This window comes from Nansenia antarctica (assembly GCF_963989245.1).
Source record: "Nansenia antarctica genome assembly, chromosome: 10".
Lineage (NCBI taxonomy): Eukaryota > Metazoa > Chordata > Actinopteri > Argentiniformes > Microstomatidae > Nansenia > Nansenia antarctica.
The window spans coordinates 27444176-27464591 of NC_137680.1; the positions used below are offsets into that span (position 1 = coordinate 27444176).

The window sequence follows — 20416 nt, forward strand, 5'->3', positions numbered from 1 at the left end:
ATGTGTGCGTGTGTTTGTGTGTGCGTGCGTGCGTGCGTGCGCGTGTGTGTGTGGACCCTATAGACAGATCAATGCTGATGTGCAGACCAGGTATGCAATGCACATACATTTCAGACTGAAGGCATGGGAGAGTGTTGTGCAACAGCTCCGCAGCTTTAAGAAGAAACTCAAATTCAAAACTCGAATTTCAAAACAGAAATAAAAGCAAAGCGAGGCATTTTTTCTACTATTACGCGCCGACAGAGGAACAGGATGAACGGCATCAAAGCAACTTTGCTAACTTCGAAAAAACCTAAACCTAAGATGGAAAGAGACACCTATTGCGTGTTGTCATCATTACTGCTTTCCTTTGACAGGCTCTTAATACACATAAGCAACAGATATGGCAAAATTAGCATCAAACAAGGTCCGGGTTTCTTGTTCTTGTGTTGAAGGAGCTGCCTCCCTCCACGCGCGTCTCTTTCCCTGACTCTGATGGAGATGGTTAAACAGTATGTAGGTCATGGAGTAGCTGGGAAAGTGTTTGAGTCTCTAATAATACTTAGATTTGGAGGAGCGGTTTTTACATGATGACTACATGAGGCTCTCTCTTCCTAAGTCAACAGCCCAGGGGTTCAATTTGACTGCATGTTAGATCGGCCATATCGTATGTCAGTTCTATCTTACGTTTATATTTTACCCTTTTTAAATTCTTTTTTAATCACTTTTATCCAAAGCGACTCACAATTAAAGAGTAACCTTAGGGCGAGGTGCCTTACTCAAGGGCACACTAGTGGTGGAGTTTTCCCAGGAGGGATTTGAACTTATGACCTTCTGATCACCAGTCCAACTCACTATCCCGTAGGTTACCACTACCCCTATCTACCACCCCCATCTACTACCCCACCACCCCCATCTACTACCCCACCACCCCCATCTACTACCCCACCACCCCATCTACTACCCCACCACCCCATCTACTACCCCACCACCCCCATCTACTACCCCACCACCCCCATCTACTACCCCACCACCCCCATCTACTACCCCACCACCCCCATCTACTACTACCCCACCACCCCATCTACTACTACCCCACCACCCCCATCTACTACCCCACCACCCCCATCTACTACCCCACCACCCCCATCTACTACCCCACCACCCCCATCTACTACCCCACCACCCCCATCTACTACCCCACCACCCCCATCTACTACCCCACCACCCCCATCTACTACCCCATCACCCCCATCTACTACTTCTACTACTTTGTCAGTGGCACCACCATGTTCCTTGGGTTCCTGGGTCAATGTGTCAGAGTGAGCTGTGTTGTGGGGTTCTTTGGGGGAGTGGTGGCCTAGCAGATAGGGAGTTGGACAGGTGATCAGAGGGTCCCACCACCTGGGACCACCACCACCACTAGTGGGTAAGGCTTGAGTAAGGCACTTAGCCCAAAGTTACTCCAGGGAGACTGTCACCTGTAATCTCTTGTAATTGTAAGTCGCGAAGAAGATAAATTGTAATTCGCTTCGGATAAAAGCCGCCTGCTAAATGGTTTACAATGTAAATGTAAAACAAAAGCTCCTTCTCCCATGTGTCTCCCAACGGTGAGACGCTTGTTGGGAGAACGCCCAAGAATTAAGCATCCTTCGTTAACTGATTTGTCATCTATCGAATGTAAATATAGATGCTATGAGGAAATCCTTGTTTGTACGATGGAAACGGGGCAGCAGCAACATGTTGGGGATGTCTTTAAAAAAACTAAAAAAGACAACGGACGCCCAAGTCTCTGCATGACTTCACCCAGCCTCCCTGTGGCTCCGAGCTCTCGGTGACTCATCTCGTGCCCCCCCCAACCATGACCCCCGGTTGGCTCCATGACTTATTGAAGGGTTCCACATGGCTGGGAAGGTATGAGTCAAGCGCCACAGTGGGGGGGGTGGGCGGGGGGGGGGGGACTGGGGGACTGCACAGGGGAGGTACACAAATCCCAACCCCACACACAACCTGTCACAACATGTTTGTTGGGGGGGGGGGGCGCCTGGGCAGATGTCTCAATCGGCGCGTATGCATGACATATGGTGGCGCAGTCACAGTGAAATTAATACCCAGAGAATCATGGGGGGGGGCGGGGGGAGGACTTGTGTATTGCTAGATGGCGCACGGGAGGTGCGTTATACGGGCAGACAACATACTACCCTCGTATGGGTGTTGAGCATTGCCTCTACGGAAGTTTGGATGAATACAACTCTAAAAAGAGTAAACTAGTCAAGAGTGGTTATTATCATATTATCAGACATTGCAATGAAGGAAATATGTTGATATCTGAGCCTGAGTTTGAGTTTAAAGCGCCTGTGGAGTGACAGCATCCTAAGGAGGGGTGGCTGAAAGGTATGTTTGTGTTATTCGAAACTATATGGCGCCGGGTGGCATGTGGAAGCGATTATCGGAGCTACTCAAAGGAATTCAACATCGTCCTGATGTTTAACGACAGCATTTCCCCTGTTTTTACCACCCCTGTCACCTTACATTTTTTCTATAAGTGTCACTTCAACGCGATCTCCTAATATAGCCATAATGTGAGAAGAACGATGATGAGAACAGGCATTTAGGATCTTCAGGTCTGCCAAAAGATGAACAGACAGATGGGCTGTGAGAGGAGAGGAGGGAAGGAGGAGAGGAGGGAAGGAAGAGAAGCCGGAGGGTGACAGAACGGGAGAGAGCAGAGTGCGAGGGATGGGGGGGGGGGAGACAGAAATTGAGGAGTAGACAAAAGAGAAAGAGAAAAAAAACAATATGACAAAAAGCTAGCAGGGACCGAAAAGTGACAAAACACACTGGAAAGTGGAGAGAAGTCGTGAGAATGTGCAAAGAGCAGATTGGAAGAAGGAGGGAGGGAGGGAGGGAGGCAGGAGATGGAGAGATAGATGTGTCGGTAGTGAGTGACAGATTGTCAAGTCTGGTGGGGTTTTGAAGCCTGGTTCTCTGCAGAGCAGCTGTGTTGTGGTACGGAGAAGAAGCTCGGCTTCCTCATGCCGCATGCCGCGGCGGTACGAGAGAAACACACTGAGCGATTATATATATACTGTGACGTTAAAAATAGACGGTGCGGTCGGTTATGTAAGCAAGCTAAAGCACAAGCTTTCATCTGTTCTGCATCCCACTAATTGGAGATGGGATGCGCGGGAAGGCAAAGTTGAGAACGTCTAGCTTCTGTTGTGTGAGATTTTATTTCCGCAGGTGATAAAGAAGCTTGGAAAACCAAACAACAACACAAGCGACACCGCGAACCCCCCAAGCAGATGTTTACACCGTGATATGATGTCTTAAAAGTCACGGAGATATCTTAAATTGACGGGGAGTTAATGACAAAGATGCAAGGCGTTTGACACTCCGTAAATGCCCAATTGAACCAAGTTAAGGTTTTATCTGCGCTCAGTCTTTGTTTTTTTTTAACCAAGCAACTTGTGTTTTCTTCTCTGCAGCTGGACGCAAAAGCCAGGATAAAACACCTTATTTCTATGGACATTTTGGCGACTGACGACAGTTGACCCCAAATTATAAATGTGGATTTTTGTCCATAATTCCACAACATGTCTCCCATACACTGTACAACTAGCCATCTGCCGTCTTCAATCCCCGGCGGAGAACAAGGAGCGGAGAACTTGCTTAGGGGATAAGCTTTGGGAAGAATTGGATGTCGACTGATTATTTTGTGGATTTTGTGTGAATTGGAGGTTAATTGAACTGGGATGCCAAATCTGTTTTCGAATCGTTCCGGGAATCACGATTGCAGATGGCTATGTGGATCTATGGGGCCTCATGCCATGGGGTATATAGATGTAGCACGACTTTGAGACACTTTGAAGTTGTCCGAAAACAGACAACTTTAATTTGAAAAAGCACTACACGTTTTCTTTTTTCCCCATTGTGTCACTTACTTATTGTAAGTGCGTACCGTAGCACCTGGAGACTCAGGAGTTCTATTTTAGTATCAGGTGAAGACGCCCCCAAATAGTCCAATTAGTTCCTCTCTTTCTGGGCGGAGGAGAATACGTAATAGATCTATTAATGAGAATATGTAACAGATCCAACATTCAACCCCTTGTATGGCAATGAGTCAAAATGGCCCTCGGCATCTCAGGCAAGCATTTTCCCTCCGAATGCTAGATATTTATTTTTCTTCCGTGGAAGAAGAAATAACAACAAATTAACTGCTGCAAGACTCTGAAAGTGGAAATAATGAACTAGGACTAGGTTTTTAATGCATATTCCCCCCCCCCTCCAAAAAGAAACACATGAGGAAGCTACTGCACCCGATACCTTGAACCTTGAGTAATCTGACAGTTGAAATACCTGATCTCAGTGTACTGACAGACACACTTCACTGAGTGTGTGCCTGCGTGCGCATGTGTGTATGTGTGTGTGTGTGTGTGCCTCTGGATGTTGAGTGAATGAATTCAATCATGTACTCACATTATTAAGCATTTGCATAATATTCCACCTCAGTGCGCAACCAATTGGATGCAGCTTGATTTATGCACATGAGGTAGGCTAATACGGCCATGCTATAATGTAACTGGTTTACCTCAATTGATAAAAAATGCTGCTAATGGAGAGAGCATTTCATTATAAGTCTGATGATGCGTGTTGAACATCAATGGGTTTCATTAAGATCTTTTGTTGAATTGTGGTAAAGAAAGCTGTAGCTTTGAGTGGCAAAGTGGAGAGCCTGCATTGCCATAATGTCTCATTTTACAACTCGACACTTGCTTTGAAAACCAAGATATTTGATATCTTCTGTCACAACATGAGATAATGCAATATTATATTAATGATATTATTATTTGTATTATTACTACTACTATATAACAGAGAGTATAGCTGAAGTGGTGTCTGGTAGACTCTTCAAAAGCTATCACATCAGGCACGGCATTGCATGCGTTACTGTTGTGACACAGTTGGTGCATGCAGTTGCATCAGACGTAACTTAAACAAGGCTTTGGTGATTCTGTAGCTGGTAAAGCGGGAGGTGTTCCAGAGCCATGTTCTTCCACATCGCCAACTGTGATGAAAACCGGCTCTGGAAAAACTATAGCTTTTACCAACCCTCTTGGCAGGACCCAAGCCATCGCGAAACTGCTTGTTAGGCCACAGAAAACACACAGAAACTCACAAACTGTGTGTCAGAAACACACAGAGCTCAGTTTCAGTCAGGCTCTGAAACTGGACTGGAGAAGTCGGAAGGGTAAAAAAGGAGGTCGAAAGGGAGAGGATTCAACAAAGAAGGCAGGTTGCTAGGGGTTAGTGTCCAACCGAAATAAACAGGCAGGTTAACTCACAACTATTCCCAAAGGGTCATGGAGACAGAAAAGGGGTAAGGGGTTAGGGTTAGGAATACCGACATCTGCATAGATGGATCTGTACACTGTGGGCCCCAAGGTTCACCGTGAGAATTAAAAAAAAAACTATGTGAGAAATTGATGGCTCGTGCTGACTAACACTTGATTATCACCATTGTAACACTGAAGACGTTGACGACAACGGTGGTGTTTGCACACAGCACCATCTCACCACACCACCAGCCACGAACGAAGTGAAACACGTTGTGTATTTAGAGGTGATTAATGGCGTGTCTGACTTGACAAACATCGGTTTATTGGTTCGCATGTGGAAGGAGAGGCGTTCTCTGCCATGTACTGTGTGTGACCCGTGAAGAGGTCTAGAGTCTTAAGGGCTCTGCACACAGCGTGCGATTTCTGTTGCGCATCAACGTTCCATTTTGAAGTTTGAATGGAAGTCTATGAGAACATCGCATTTACCCACACACGGCCCCGATTTTAATCGCACGGCGAACATTCGATTCCATTCATTTTGAATGGGACAAAGCACACGGCGTGCGAGTTTTGTCGCACTGCTTTGTCCCATTCAAAATGAATGGAATCGAATGTTCGCCGTGCGATTAAAATCGGGGCCGTGTGTGGGTAAATGCGATGTTCTCATAGACTTCCATTCAAACTTCAAAATGGAACGTTGATGCGCAACAGAAATCGCACGCTGTGTGCAGAGCCCTTTACAGGCAAGGCTTTCAGTGTGAGATGTGACGTCATTCATTACCGTCGTTAACAGCTGGCGAGCGAAGCGAAGGAGAGGAATTAAAAGGAAAAAGTGATGTCATTTGAGTGACCTTCATTAAGTGCCATGACATCATGATGACTATGAATAAGTGACACAGGACTGGGTGTGTAACAGTTCGGCCTGCGACAATTTAGCGAGGTGCTGGCCACCCTTTTCCTAGTTGTGATGAATTACCACACAGCCATCCTGGGCAGGGTGCCTCATAGTTTTACCTCAACATATGCAAAAAAAAGTTCCGAAATTGAAGCTGAACAAGTTTCAGTTTTTAAATGTCTCAACTGCACGATTTCAAACAGACGACGTCGCAATACGAGGGTGAAATTGGGAGTTAAAAGTTTGGCCCAGACAGGAAGTGATGCAACTGGTGTCTGTATTTCTATCGTCTGGCTGGGGTATAAATAACTCTTTAAGGAACTGGCACTGTCCCCCCCCCCCCCCCCCCTCCTCTCCCCAAGGACACCAACCCCTCTTCAATGGAAAATAATAGTTCAGTAGGAGTTCAGTCTCTGCTCTTTGGCACTTTAATGAGTTTCAAAACCCAGCTTTGGCTGCTGCTATTATCGACTTGTCTCCTTGTGCTTGTCAGCTAAATTAGCTGCTAGGGATGTTCATTTTTTTTTTTTGGGGGGGGGGGGGTGGGTTGGTCACCCACACAGGTTCATTTGGATGTGTGAACTACGAACTACCCAGACAAAGGTCTATTTAAAATAGCAGGTAGGAAACGGATGGCGAAGACAAAACCAGTGAGGTCTAGAACCTGTGGGTACATTACATGTTTTTTTTAGCAAAAGCGTAGGTCAGAGCGTTTTGACACCGTAAGGTAGTAGGCGTGAATCTCCAACGGCAACAGCTTTAGTTACACCTAGTTGCCGAGAACGCTGCTAATAGAGCGGTCTCACTAGACTAGTTTTTTGGTCAGCCCCCCAGCCTTTATATAACGTTGTACGTTGAATATACAAATACCCGGCTGAATCATATCACCTTGTATTTTTATCTTCATAGGCCTGTGTTACATAACATACCGACATGGGAAGTTAGGCAGTATCACTATCCGAAGCTTGTTTTGCCAGGGGATAATTGCTTTAATGCCGGAGGCCAAATTAGTTTCACACCTGCTTTCAGAGTGTCTTCTTGGCCCGCGTCAGTAAAACATAATGAAACACATTAATCTCAGCCCAGTGCTGGATAAATCCTTTGGTCTGTGATAATGTGGGCTAAAATGTCGAAGCCTAAAGCTGGTTTGTTCAGTGGAACTATCTTCTAGAAGGAACTAGGTTTTACATATACATTTTTGGCTTTTAGCAGACGCCTTTATCCAAAGCGACTTACAATATTTGACTATGTAAGTGAATCATCAGTCTTAGTAGGAAAAAGTAATCTAAGGTCAATCCAGGGGCCATTGTCAGTTGTCGTGCTAGAAGAAGGAGGATCTTATCTTTTCTTTCTTTTTTTCTTTCTTTTTAATATGACACAGGAGAAACAGTACAGGGGGGCAGTAGATGTCACAGGAGAAACAGAAGGGGGGGGGGGGGTAGTAGATGTCTCAGGAGAGACAGTTAAGGTGTAAGCCTTAACAGGTTTAACGTTTTCGTAGTGTTTCTTGACGGACGCTTCCTCCAGTACGACCCCTACAGTGTACGCTACACGCAGGCAGAAACCCTGGAAAAACTCAAGGCCCTCCCGGAGCTAGTAGCTGTGGCGCTGTTACTTCCATAACGCCCCCCCCCCCACCCCCCGTCTTATCAGTACGCCCCCGCCGCCCCGCGCTTCTGATTGAACGGGCGGGCCGACTAGCTGAAATAGATTGCGTTGCTGAAGTTTCTATTATAGTCCCCCCCCCTCCCCTCCCTCGTTCGCCCCCCCATCTCCCTCCCCCCCGGTTCCCCCGGTTCCCCCGCTCGCTGGTTATTTATTTGTTACAGGCTTTTCTCATTTGAGCCTGAGTGGCTCATCATTGCAGCCAGAGACTCTGTTGGCCTGAATGGAACAGAAAACGTCTCAGTTCGCGAACGATTTATAGACTCCTCCTGACAGCACGCCAGAGGTGCGAAGGGAAAAGGAAGAGGAGGGTAAAAATGACCCGCATGAGCAAGAACGGGGTCTCTCCAAATAATATCCCGGAATATTCAGAGCGGAATATTCAGGTGGTTGGTTTCCTAGGGAGGAATCAAGAGGATGACATTTAGGGAAAGGGGGGGGGGAGGGGGGGGCGAGACAGCATGAGAAGAGGGGGGGGGGGGGGAGGTGGATGGGGGGAGAGAGAGAGGGAGAGAGGGGGGGGAGGGAGGTGGATGGGGGGGAGAGGGAGGGAGGTGGAGGTCCCTCTCTCAGGGAGAGAGAGAGAGGGAGGTGGATGGGGGGAGAGAGAGAGAGAGGGAGGGAGGGGGGGGGGGGACATGCATGGTTTGTGTTTGATTGTTAAAGTGTGCCCACTTGGAAAACGAAGAGGCAGTTTAGTGTGTCTAGATCAGCTAAAATAAGAGACGCAAAAAAGCAGAGAAGTAGGTGGTAGTTTAGTTTGGACATGCAGAATGAATTTGATTCGGGGAGCCTAATCAGATCTGGATGCAGTATCTATCTAAAGTGTTTAAATGCCTTTTCACTAAGTCTAGAGTCGACAGATGGATGGTTAAATGCGAGGTTGGTACCTTATCCCCCTCTATAACCTGACTATCATTCACAATCATACTGATTACCAATGATGTGTGATAATGCTCCGTTGGGGGGCTTAGGTACAATGGACGGGGGTTGTTAGTTTATCTTTCTACACACAGATAAAAATAATGGTTTCAAACTCCAGCTGTGTTCAGTTCCCAATGTGCAGATTAGTGCAGTGTTAGTTGGTCAGCCTTGTTAGCCTTGTTAACAGAAGAGTGAAACCCAAGGGCCCATCAGTGCAATCCAAATGCAGGTCAAGGTTCAGCAAACACAGACACCCCACCCCCTTACCCTCCATCTCCACACTGATTGGCTCCGAGTCAGGTGACCCCGGGTCCCCCACTGGAGGAGAGCCATCAGGACCTGTACCTCTTTCACCAGGGTCAGGGTCAGGGTCACCTGCCACCTTTGGGAATGGCTCCACCTGATTGGTTGTGCTGGGGCTTGTGGGTGTGGTTTTACCTGTTGTGTAGGGGGGGGGGGGGGGGGGGAGTGGCAACAAATTGACCCGTTAGTTTACATTAACATTTTTGGCATTTATTTATTATTCCAAAGCGACTTACAATCAATACATTTGACTAAGCAAGTGAATCATCAATCCACCAGTCGTAGCAGGAAGAGTAATCTAGCTCAGGCCCGGGGCCATTGGCAGTCTCAGTGATAGAAGGAAAAAACTTTTTAAACTTATTTTGTATTATATTTATATAGACACTGGAGAACAGAGAAACAGTACAAGGGGGGGGCAGTAGAAGTCATAGGGGACACAGTAAAGGGTAAAGCGGGTGTCTCAGGAGACGCAGTGCTGGGGGGTAATAGATGTCTCAGGAGGAGCAGTTAAGGTGTAACCTGTAGAGATGGGTCTCCGACGGAAGATGGGTAGTGACTCTAAAATGCTAGTAAAATGCAGCACAACATTTTTTTTTCCACGACAAGGACATAATTCCCAAGTACCTTTGGGAGCAAAGATAGGTAAATCCTAGCTTTAAGAATGCCATAAAACTTAAGCTTTTACACATAAACTTTTCCTTGACAACAGCGGGGACAATCAACATAAACAGTGCACTCATGAAATTCTGCGTAATTTATGCCTCCGATACATATGTTTGCAACGATGCAGTACTTCTTCACTAGGTACGTCATGATTGAGCGCTTTGGAAGCCCTGTCTCTCCAGCTGTTTAATACCCTTAATAGATAAAACATTCATGAGAGTCTGCAATTACAAGTCATTGGAGAAATATGTTTGTTCCCCAATATGGTCGATGTTCCCCAATATGGTCGAGATTTGGCTGCTGTGCTGCTGGCCCGTAAATTTCCGAAGCCGGCTGCTTTTTGTTTGTTACCAAACTATTGATGAATCTCTTGCCCCTGGCATTCCAGCACATTCTAGAGAAAAGCCCTATTTTTTTATGGACTTCACCAGCTGGCAAATGCTCCCATGAATGACTCTTCCAGCACAGACAGACTTATACCTTTCAATCCACGTCTGGTCCGCTTCACTAAGTGCTTTTGCAGATACATAGAAATAGATACCAGTAACTATGGTAGGTAATAATCTTTTTTTTTCTTAAAAAAAATAAATAAAAAACGTTCTTTTTTCTTCTTAGAGCAAGGTAACTTCCTTTTTTTCGACTTAGTAGCTTCCTGCGAAACAGTTGATCTATCTTAACCATACGACATGGTTTTAAACTCAGTTCCAGAAGATTCTAGTGTATGCTTTGCAGAGCGAATTTACGAACGCAGCCTTAGTGTTGGGCTAGTACTAAACATGCATATGTGGGAATGCGGTACATGTGGGAAAACTAGGGTTAGGGTTAGGTGCTAGGGTGACTTGGTACATGCTGGCATGTCTAACCCTAACCTTAACCCTACCCCTAACCCTAACCTTAACCCTAGCATCCTAGCACCTAACCCTAACCCAATTTTTCCCACATGTACCATATTCCCACATATGCATGTTTAGTACTAGCCCAACACTAAGGCTGCGTTCGTAAATTCGCTCTGCAAAGCTGATCAGCACTCATGGAATGCCTCTTGTCCAATCAAATTACTTGGTCCCTTTATGACGTTGAACCCAGTGTGCGCTCCGGCGCTCTCACAGTGAATTTACGAACGCAGCCTAAAGCTGGATACAGACGACTGCCGACGACTCAGTTTCAGAACGTCTCTTGTTGGCTGTTGTCGTCGCCAAGATTCAACATGTTAATTCAGTTCTAGTGAATTCTGGGGGGGCCTGTGTGGCGACTCACTGTACATAAGACATTCCCCAGACTGTGGAGGAGATGCGGCTCCTTTAAGACAAGGAGTTGAGAGTTCAACCCAGGGGCTTTCTGGGTGGTGTTTAGAGTTAGCCATTCCTGTTAAAGACACGAGAGTTTGAAGTGAAGTGTTGGTTACACTATTGCTGTTGCACTCACTGTATGCTATTGCTGTTGTTCTGATATTCTAAGTTGGGAAGTAAAACGTCCGACTGGACAACCTGTCTACCGTCTCCTCGTTTCTACACACTCCCACAACAGGAAAGTTGTGGCAGCAAATTCTGTTGACAGTTAGCTTGTTATAATTGGCTTCCTAGCTAGTTCAATCACTTAGCTGACATTACTTTGTTGTTCCTGTGACGTACATTTGGCGAGCTAGCAAGATCAGTTTAGTCACATCATTTTCTACAGTTGTGATCAGAGCTGAGACGCTTTTCTATTATTTATTCTATTATTTGGTTTCATCACAACAAGTTTCATCTCGTCTCGGCTGTTGTATCTCTACCCGGCTTAACACACCTGGGGTCAGTTTCACAGACAAGGCTTAAGCCTAGTCCTGGACTAAACCCCACTTTCAATGTAAAATCTCCATTGAAGATGCTTTTTAGTCTAGGACTAGGCTTAAGACTTGTCTCTGAAACCGCCCCCTGATCTAACCCCCCCCAAAAATCTCCATCACACAATTGAATTGAAGAGACAATTGGTTTCCAATAGTTGGCAATAGTCCACAATAAGGACCTATACCATAAGAGACTGCGGCATACCAGCGTCATGTCCAGGGGGTGTACTTGTACATCAAGCCGCCTCACGCTATGGAAAGAGGAGATCCTCTTCCTCCTGCCCTAAGGGCCGTTAGGCACGAGAACCATCGGTTTCTCAAGACTACTACTCCTCTTACCATAAGAGACCAGGCAGGATTCAAGAAGTTGCTCATTTCCATGACTCTCTCAAGAGTGCACTCTTAATTATCTGCCGGTGGCTGTCCTTGAGGCCTAGTGTGGGGGCACACTGCTATCGCTAATAAGCGCCGGCCATAATGTGAACATACTGAGAACTCTGCCAGTCCAGATTGAAAGTGAAAGGCTTGTTCTCGCACTTCCTCTCTCCGGCAGTTGACAGTTTTCGCTTCCAATAAGGTGCCGTGTCAGAGAGCCATCTGTGCCAGGCAAATTAAAATGGCGTACCAGGGGAGTTCGGCCTTGGCGCGGCCATACAATAGCTCCAGGGCTGTATTATTAGTTCCATTTATCACAATTGTGTGTGTGTGTGTGTGTGTGCTTGTTCATTTGTCTTGTTCTGTCTGTCTCTCCCTCCCCCTCTCTCGTGTGTTTTTTTCTTCTTCTCTTTTACAGTTGGAAAATATAATGAGGGGAGGAAAAGCACAATATACAGCGGGGGAATCATTTGATTATCCACACAGCCATATTTGTCTGCCCGTATTCTTCTCTCCATTAGAAGACATTGTTGGACAACAGAGAGGAGGAAGAAAGAGAAAAAAACGTCTGCCTTTGGCGCAGTTCGAGCGGGTACCCAGTACCCAGTACCCACCAGCTAAAGCGGCTTTGTTGAACATATGGGGTGCTTTACTGTTGGTAGAGCTGATAATTGATCTTCAGTTTGGACGCTTCAAAGGCTTTTTGTAATTCCGCGAGAAGGAGGGGAGTCTGACAGGGTGTGAAGTACTTCAAACTGTGTGTAGACGAACGGACGTGCTAAGAGCCTGTGAAATAAACCAGCGGGGTTGCTAATCAAGTCCCAATGCCCACTGAGCTGCACTTCCTCAAGCAGAGCGAACAAAAGCATTGTGGGACTGTGGAGTCTCTCTGGGGGTAGGCGGCCCAGCAGACAGCGTCTCTGAGACGCTGCTTTTTCTGAAGTAAGGCGAGATGGAGAGACGGTCTGGACATGGGATGAATGGCATTGTGGGGGATGTAATGACCAACATCTCTCACCATGATGGTTTCAGTGCAGCGCTAATCACCCCCTTAGAGACAAATTGCCACCATTAGCTCTCATGTCTAATTTGTCGGGGGACAAAGCGATTCGTTTTGTTACAAATGTCTACCAACTTAACTCTTCGTGAGTTAATGCCGCCGACTTTTGACTCAACGGGAAAAGTTTGAGAAGGGAAGAGAATTAATTGAAGTCCTCTGACTTCTTCAAGGAAGTCTATCGTTGTCTAAAGCTGTTGAAGTTATGTGGTGGGCGACGCTGTTACACCCCCCCCCCCCCCCCCGCACACATCTAATAATGATATTACAACAAAATGTATTCATGCTCTTGGCAATGGGTCAGAGCCATAGAAGGCAACCCTGGAGCAATTAGGTGCAATCAGTGCCTTGCTCAAGGACACTTCGACATACGGCCAGCCGGGGTTCGAACCGCCGGCTGCGAGCTACCGACCTTTGCGATCGATAGACGGCCGGCTCTACCGGCTGAGCCACAGCCGCCCCATTAAGTCATGGCCCCTGGTTATTACATCATAATTGTCTTGTAACCATAGGTACGATCCTCCTCAGCTGAGAGGAGTTAGCGTTAGCGCTCCTCTCTTCAAACCTAGCCACCCACTGAGCTCCGTGACCACTCCACACGGTGGGCAGTGGGGGAGTAATGGAACGTGACAGGGATGATGACCCCCCCCCCCCCCTCCTCCTCCTCCTCCCCCCGACCTCCCCGATACAGGGAATTAGGCAGCTTGGCCACTGAGGCTGCTAGCCTGTCAAAGAGTGATGCTGCTTCTGCTGGTTTCAGACAATAGCGCCGATGTTACAGCTGTCCGTCTGTTTGCTAGAGAGATGGTGTTGTTGCTATTGTCCCCACAAAAGCTCCTAAACAGCTAGGGTTGCAAAACAAGCACAAAGGGGGGAGGGGAGGGGGGGGGGGGGAATAAAGATGTTTACCAGGCTTTGCTTGCTAACGGTTAGCCTTTTTTCTGAATCTTTCTCAAACCATTCAGACAACAGTTGAAGAATAACATTTAGAAAGTTGTTGTCAACTGACCATATGCTAAATCAGCAGCAGTGTTTTGCTTGCGGGTGGTCGCCAGGATGTCTAGGGTAGAAAAAGAGAGAAGAGAGAGAAAAACAACAACATGTTGAAGGACAACAGACTATTGTGCAAACCTGAGTACTGGCTAAACACTCGACGCAATGTTCTGTAAGATAAAGAGCAATTGACTGCTTAATTAAGATGCAGTTAGCACAATTCCCGTAGGAATTCCCACAGCAGTTTTGAATGAATGAATGAATGAAGGAGTTAATTCCTTTCCCGTTCACAAACCATAAGCTCCTTCAACTTCAATTGAACGCTCTGCCCCCCTTTTGACACAATTTATGAAACAGATGAGTTGTATTGTAATCACCCAAGTGTTACGATCGCCTGTACGCTCTCTTTTGGTCACAATGAAAAGCTTTTGTGTTGGTTTTGTGGACATGCTCAAGAGCCGTTAGAATAGACTGTTCCACCTTACCATGACAGCTGTCTGGGTACTGAGGGTAGGCATTCTCAACATCCTGTTCAAATCCGCCCCTGGGAAAAACAACAAAACAAGAAAGACAAAATAGCCTGTCAGTGAAATTCTGGTTCTGCGTCATCCATCCTGTACCACCTGAACAGAACCTTCCATCCTGTACCACCTGAACAGAACCTTCCATTCTGTACCACCTGAACAGAACCATCCATTCTGTACCACCTGAACAGAACCATCCATTCTGTACCACCTGAACAGAACCATCCATTCTGTACCACTTGAACAGAACCTTCGCTGGTTTGAATCGGGTACATTGTCTTGGGAAATTCGTCTTGTATTTTTGTTTTTGTTTTGGCGAGTCGTAAACAGAACATTGAATTAGCTTTGTCTGGACAAGGTCAGGCTGACTGACTGACTGACTGTGTTGCGTTTAAAAAATAAATAAAATGTTATGTTTAAAATCTGAATGAAGATGGATGTGTTGATGCTGTCACCTAGCATCCTGTCTGGTCAACCTCAGTATGAAGAGGGAGACAGAACGGATGGATGGAACAACAATAACAACAACAACAACTAATTATAAAAAATATATAATCTCAAAGTGCATAAAATATATATTTATATATAACCATATCATAAAATAAGTAATCAAAGTCCAAGAGGAAGGTGGGATGTCCACAGAGGACAGGAGGAAGGTGGGATGTTTACAGAGGACAGGAGGAAGGTGGGATGTCCACAGAGGACAGGAGGAAGGTGGGATGTCCACAGAGGACAGGAGGAAGGTGGGATGTTTACAGAGGACAGGAGGAAGGTGGGATGTCCACAGAGGACAGGAGGAAGGTGGGATGTTTACAGAGGACAGGAGGAAGGTGGGATGTTTACAGAGGACAAGAGGAAGGTGGGATGTTTACAGAGGACAGGAGGAAGGTGGGATGTTTACAGAGGACAGGAGGAAGGTGGGATGTTTACAGAGGACAGGAGGAAGGTGGGATGTTTACAGAGGACAGGAGGAAGGTGGGATGTCCACAGAGGACAGGAGGAAGGTGGGATGTCCACAGAGGACAGGAGGAAGGTGGGATGTTTACAGAGGACAGGAGGAAGGTGGGATGTTTACAGAGGACAGGAGGAAGGTGGGATGTCCACAGAGGACAGGGGGAAGGTGGGATGTCCACAGAGGACTGGAGGAAGGTGGGATGTTTACAGAGGACAGGAGGAAGGTGGGATGTCCACAGAGGACAGGAGGAAGGTGGGATGTCCACAGAGGACAGGATGAAGGTCGGATGTTCACAGAGGACAGGAGGAAGGTGGGATGTCCACAGAGGACAGGAGGAAGGTGGGATGTCCACAGAGGACAGGAGGAAGGTGGGATGTTTACAGAGGACAGGAGGAAGGTGGGATGTTTACAGAGGACAGGAGGAAGGTGGGATGTTTACAGAGGACAGGAGGAAGGTGGGATGTTTACAGAGGACAGGAGGAAGGTGGGATGTTTACAGAGGACAGGAGGAAGGTGGGATGTTTACAGAGGACAGGAGGAAGGTGGGATGTCCACAGAGGACAGGATGAAGGTGGGATGTTTACAGAGGACAGGAGGAAGGTGGGATGTTTACAGAGGACAGGAGGAAGGTGGGATGTCCACAGAGGACAGGAGGAAGGTGGGATGTTTACAGAGGACAGGAGGAAGGTGGGATGTTTACAGAGGACAAGAGGAAGGTGGGATGTTTACAGAGGACAAGAGGAAGGTGGGATGTTTACAGAGGACAGGAGGAAGGTGGGATGTTTACAGAGGACAGGAGGAAGGTGGGATGTTTACAGAGGACAGGAGGAAGGTGGGATGTTTACAGAGGACAAGAGGAAGGTGGGATGTTTACAGAGGACAAGAGGAAGGTGGGATGTTTACAGAGGACAGGAGGAAGGTGGGATGTTTACAGAGGACAGGAGGAAGGTGGGATGTTTACAGAGGACAGGAGGAAGGTGGGATGTTTACAGAGGACAGGAGGAAGGTGGGATGTCCACAGAGGACAGGAGGAAGGTGGGATGTTTACAGAGGACAGGAGGAAGGTGGGATGTTTACAGAGGACAAGAGGAAGGTGGGATGTTTACAGAGGACAGGAGGAAGGTGGGATGTCCACAGAGGACAGGAGGAAGGTGGGATGTCCACAGAGGACAGGAGGAAGGTGGGATGTTTACAGAGAACAGGAGGAAGGTGGGATGTTTACAGAGGACAGGAGGAAGGTGGGATGTTTACAGAGGACAGGAGGAAGGTGGGATGTCTACAGAGGACAGGAGGAAGGTGGGATGTCCACAGAGGACAGGAGGAAGGTGGGATGTCCATAGAGGACAGGAGGAAGGTGGGATGTCCACAGAGGACAGGAGGAAGGTGGGATGTCTACAGAGGAGACAAGGTCGGTCATGAGTAACGGATTTAATGAAACTTTTCTCCATTGTGACTTTTCTTTTCCTTGCTTTCATTTCGGAAATGTCACTGAGCTTAAAGGTAGGACGGATCGACAAGTCACCAGGGACCACGGCGGTGAGGAGAATGACAGCGTCTCGCTAAATCCCCCGTCGTCCTTGTTCATTCAGACTCCGTTTATTGTGTCTACCTTTTCAAAAAATGCCGGTTGAGAGAGGACACTGGCGTTGCTTGTTCGCCGCTTCTCCGCCCGAAACCTAGGTGTAATTGCAGTATACAGAGTAGATTGTCCTACAAAGACACTTAGATTTAGATTTAGTAATCGAAAAATTAATTAGACCCCTATACTTTCTTTTATTTCTTTTTATTATTACTACTCAATCTTTTCAGTTTGTCAAGCGTCTTTGAGTGTCTAGAAAAGCGCTATATAAGTCTAATGTATTATTATTATTATTATTATTATTATTATTACTTTGTGTCACGAATGCTGCCAAGAACTTGACGATCGTCGACAGTTGCTCCTGCCACGATCCTCCGTTCCTCTGGTTCTCTCATGGAGTTCCCTAACGACACACCGTCCACGCGTCCACATTAACATCGCGTCCATATTTACATATCGTATGCTTATCTCACTGCGAGGGATGCTTCGTCTTGAACCTCGATACGGTGGGAGTCAACCGGGGGACACGTACGCAGTCGGCAGCGCTCATCCCCCGGGGGTGAGCAATCAGACTGCTTTGGTACGCGGCGGAGCGTGCGTGACATCACATCAGTGACAGAATCACACTGTATCGACCAAGCAGACAATCAAAGCAGATAACAACCACAGACACGCGTAGTCAAACTTGCATGCGTGGAGCTATCACACAAAGGTACATATAACCGAGGCGCATACCCGCACACACGCACACACACACAGGCACACACACATACACACACACACACAGACACAGACACACACACACACACAGACACACAGACACACACATACATAGACACACACACAGACACACACACATAGACACACACACACGCACACAGACACACACACACACACACACACACGTACATAGACAGACAGACAGACAGACACACACACACACACACACACACACATACACAGACACAGACACACGTACACAGACACACGTACACAGACACACGTACACACACACACACACACACACCAGTTGCTGCCAAAATCAAATGATGTCTAAATGAAAAGCAGGCCTCGATGACTGCATGCAGACCCTGTGAGCGAATCAAGAAACTGAGAATTCAGAGGGGGAGGGGCCGTGAGGGAGAGAGAGAGAGAGAGAGAGAGATAGAGGGAGGGAGAGAGTGAGAGAGAGAGAGGGAGAGAGAGAGAGAGAGAGTGAGAGTGAGAGAGAGAGAGCTGAAACATAAATCCATTACCCCCTACCTCCATCCAGCACAGAGATATGAGAGTGAGAGAGAAAGAGAGAGAGAGAGAGAGAGAGAGAGAGAGAGAGAGAGAGAGAGAGAGAGAGAGAGAGAGAGAGCAGCTCAAAGAAACAACAGCTTCACTTATCTCTTCATGCTTTGGCAGTGGGCCTATTTGACAGCCAATAGAATTGTATTTAGCCTAGGTTTCAGTGTGAGTGAGTGGGCCCTGGATTGTTGATGTGTGTGCGTGTGTGTGTGTGTGTGTGTGTGTGTAACTATTAAGACTCCAACCTATTTGCCTGTTCCTTTACATTCTTTTCTTCTTTTTAGACAAAGAGTCAAAAGTCATGGGAGAGAGTAGGGAGAGAATGAGAGAGAGAGAGAGTGGGTGAGAAATAAAGAGAGAGAGAGAAGGGAGAGAGAGAGAAATAAAGAAAGGGAGAGAGAGGGAGAGAGAGAGAGAGAGAAAGAAAGAACGAGAGAGAGAGAGAGAAAGAACGAGAGAGAGAGAGAGAGAAAGAACAAGAGAGAGAGAGAAAGAGAGAGAAAGAACGAGAGAGAGACACTGGCCTCCTTGGCATGCCATGTCCCAAAGCGCTGACAGACGGAGAGAGAGAGAGAGAGAGAGACAGGAAACTGTGGAAACACTTCACCTCCAGATCAACCCCCCCCCCCCCCCCCCCTGGAGTGAGAGTAGGGGTTGTGGAGAGGGAGAGAGTGAGAGAGAAAAAAAGAAAGAAAGAGAGAGGGAGATGTCGCTCTCCATTACTGACTTTATGAGCTGCTGCATCTGGAGACAGATACATGCTTAGTTCTACCTATCACTCTATCACTCTCTCTCTCTGTGTTCTACCTATCACTCTATCACTCTCTCTCTCTGTGTTCTACCTATCACTCTATCACTCTCTCTCTCTGTGTTCTACCTATCACTCTATCACTCTCTGTGTTCTACCTATCACTCTATCACTCTCTCTCTCTCTGTGTTCTACCTATCACTCTATCACTCTCTGTGTTCTACCTATCACTCTATCACTCTCTCTCTCTGTGTTCTACCTATCACTCTATCACTCTACCTATCACACCCTTTATCTCTCTCTCTCTCACTCTCTCTATCATACCCTCTCTCTCTCTCTCTACCTATCAAACCCTTTATCTCTCTACCTATCACACCCTTTCATCTCTCTCTCTCTCTCCCTCTCTCTCTTTCTATATTTCTCTCTCTCTCTCTCTTTATTTCTCACCCACTCTCTCTCAATTTCAATTTCAATTTCAAAGGGCTTTATTGGCATGGGAAACATACATTTACATTGCCAAAGCATGTGAAGTGTGAAGATAAAAAAACAAAAACAAAAAGAATGTAATGTACATACTAGAATAAATAAATAGATTACATACTAGATTACAAATAAATAGATTACAAATAGATTACATACTAGAATAAATAAATGAAATAAAACTTATTTCAATTCTTATGGTGGTTTTAGCCCATTTGATTGCCTTTTTCTATCACAGCAGCTAACAAATCTTGCTGCTGTGTTTGCACATTGCTGTACCTCACCCAGCAGATATGGTAGCCTTTCGACATTGGTCAAGTCCTCAAAGTCTCCCTGGATGTTGGTGATCAGTGGGAAGTATGTGTCCCTGATGTCCTTGTACAGCTGGCAGGTAGTTAAGAAGTGCAGCTCTGTTTCCACCTGGTTTTGTGTGCAGTGGGTGCACAGTCTGTCTGGTCTGGGGAGCCAGGTCTGCCTGTGGCGGCCTTTCTCGATGGCCAGGTTGTGTTCACTGAGTCTGTACATAGTCAAAGATTTCCTTAGCTTTGGGTCTGTCACAGTACTCAGGTATTCTGCCACTGTGTATTTTCTGTTTAGGGCCAAATAGCATTCCAATTTGCTCTGGTTTTTGGTTGATTCTTGCCAATGTGTCAGGTAGTTTTCTTTTTGTTTTCCTATATTTTGGTTTAGTCTAACAGGTGGCTCTGCTTGTGACTGTGAGAGTCCCAGAACTAGCTGGCTGAGGGGGCATCTCCCTAGAGTCTCTCTGTGGGTAAGGGCTTTGTTGTGGAGCGTGTCAGGGTGACTTTCTTTTAGGTG

General features: G+C 46.7%; 1 protein-coding gene across 1 annotated transcript in view; it reads right to left on the bottom strand.

The window, feature by feature from the left end:
* The window catches only part of sema6cb (semaphorin 6Cb), a gene marked incomplete at both ends in the record, with an annotated part of 56236 nt that overhangs the window by 2833 nt on the left and 32987 nt on the right, over positions 1-20416 (bottom strand). Inside the window, 3 exon segments of the mRNA XM_080540394.1 lie at positions 9070-9240; positions 14035-14085; positions 14504-14562. Of these exon segments, the coding sequence (XP_080396520.1) occupies positions 9070-9240; positions 14035-14085; positions 14504-14562 (281 nt within the window).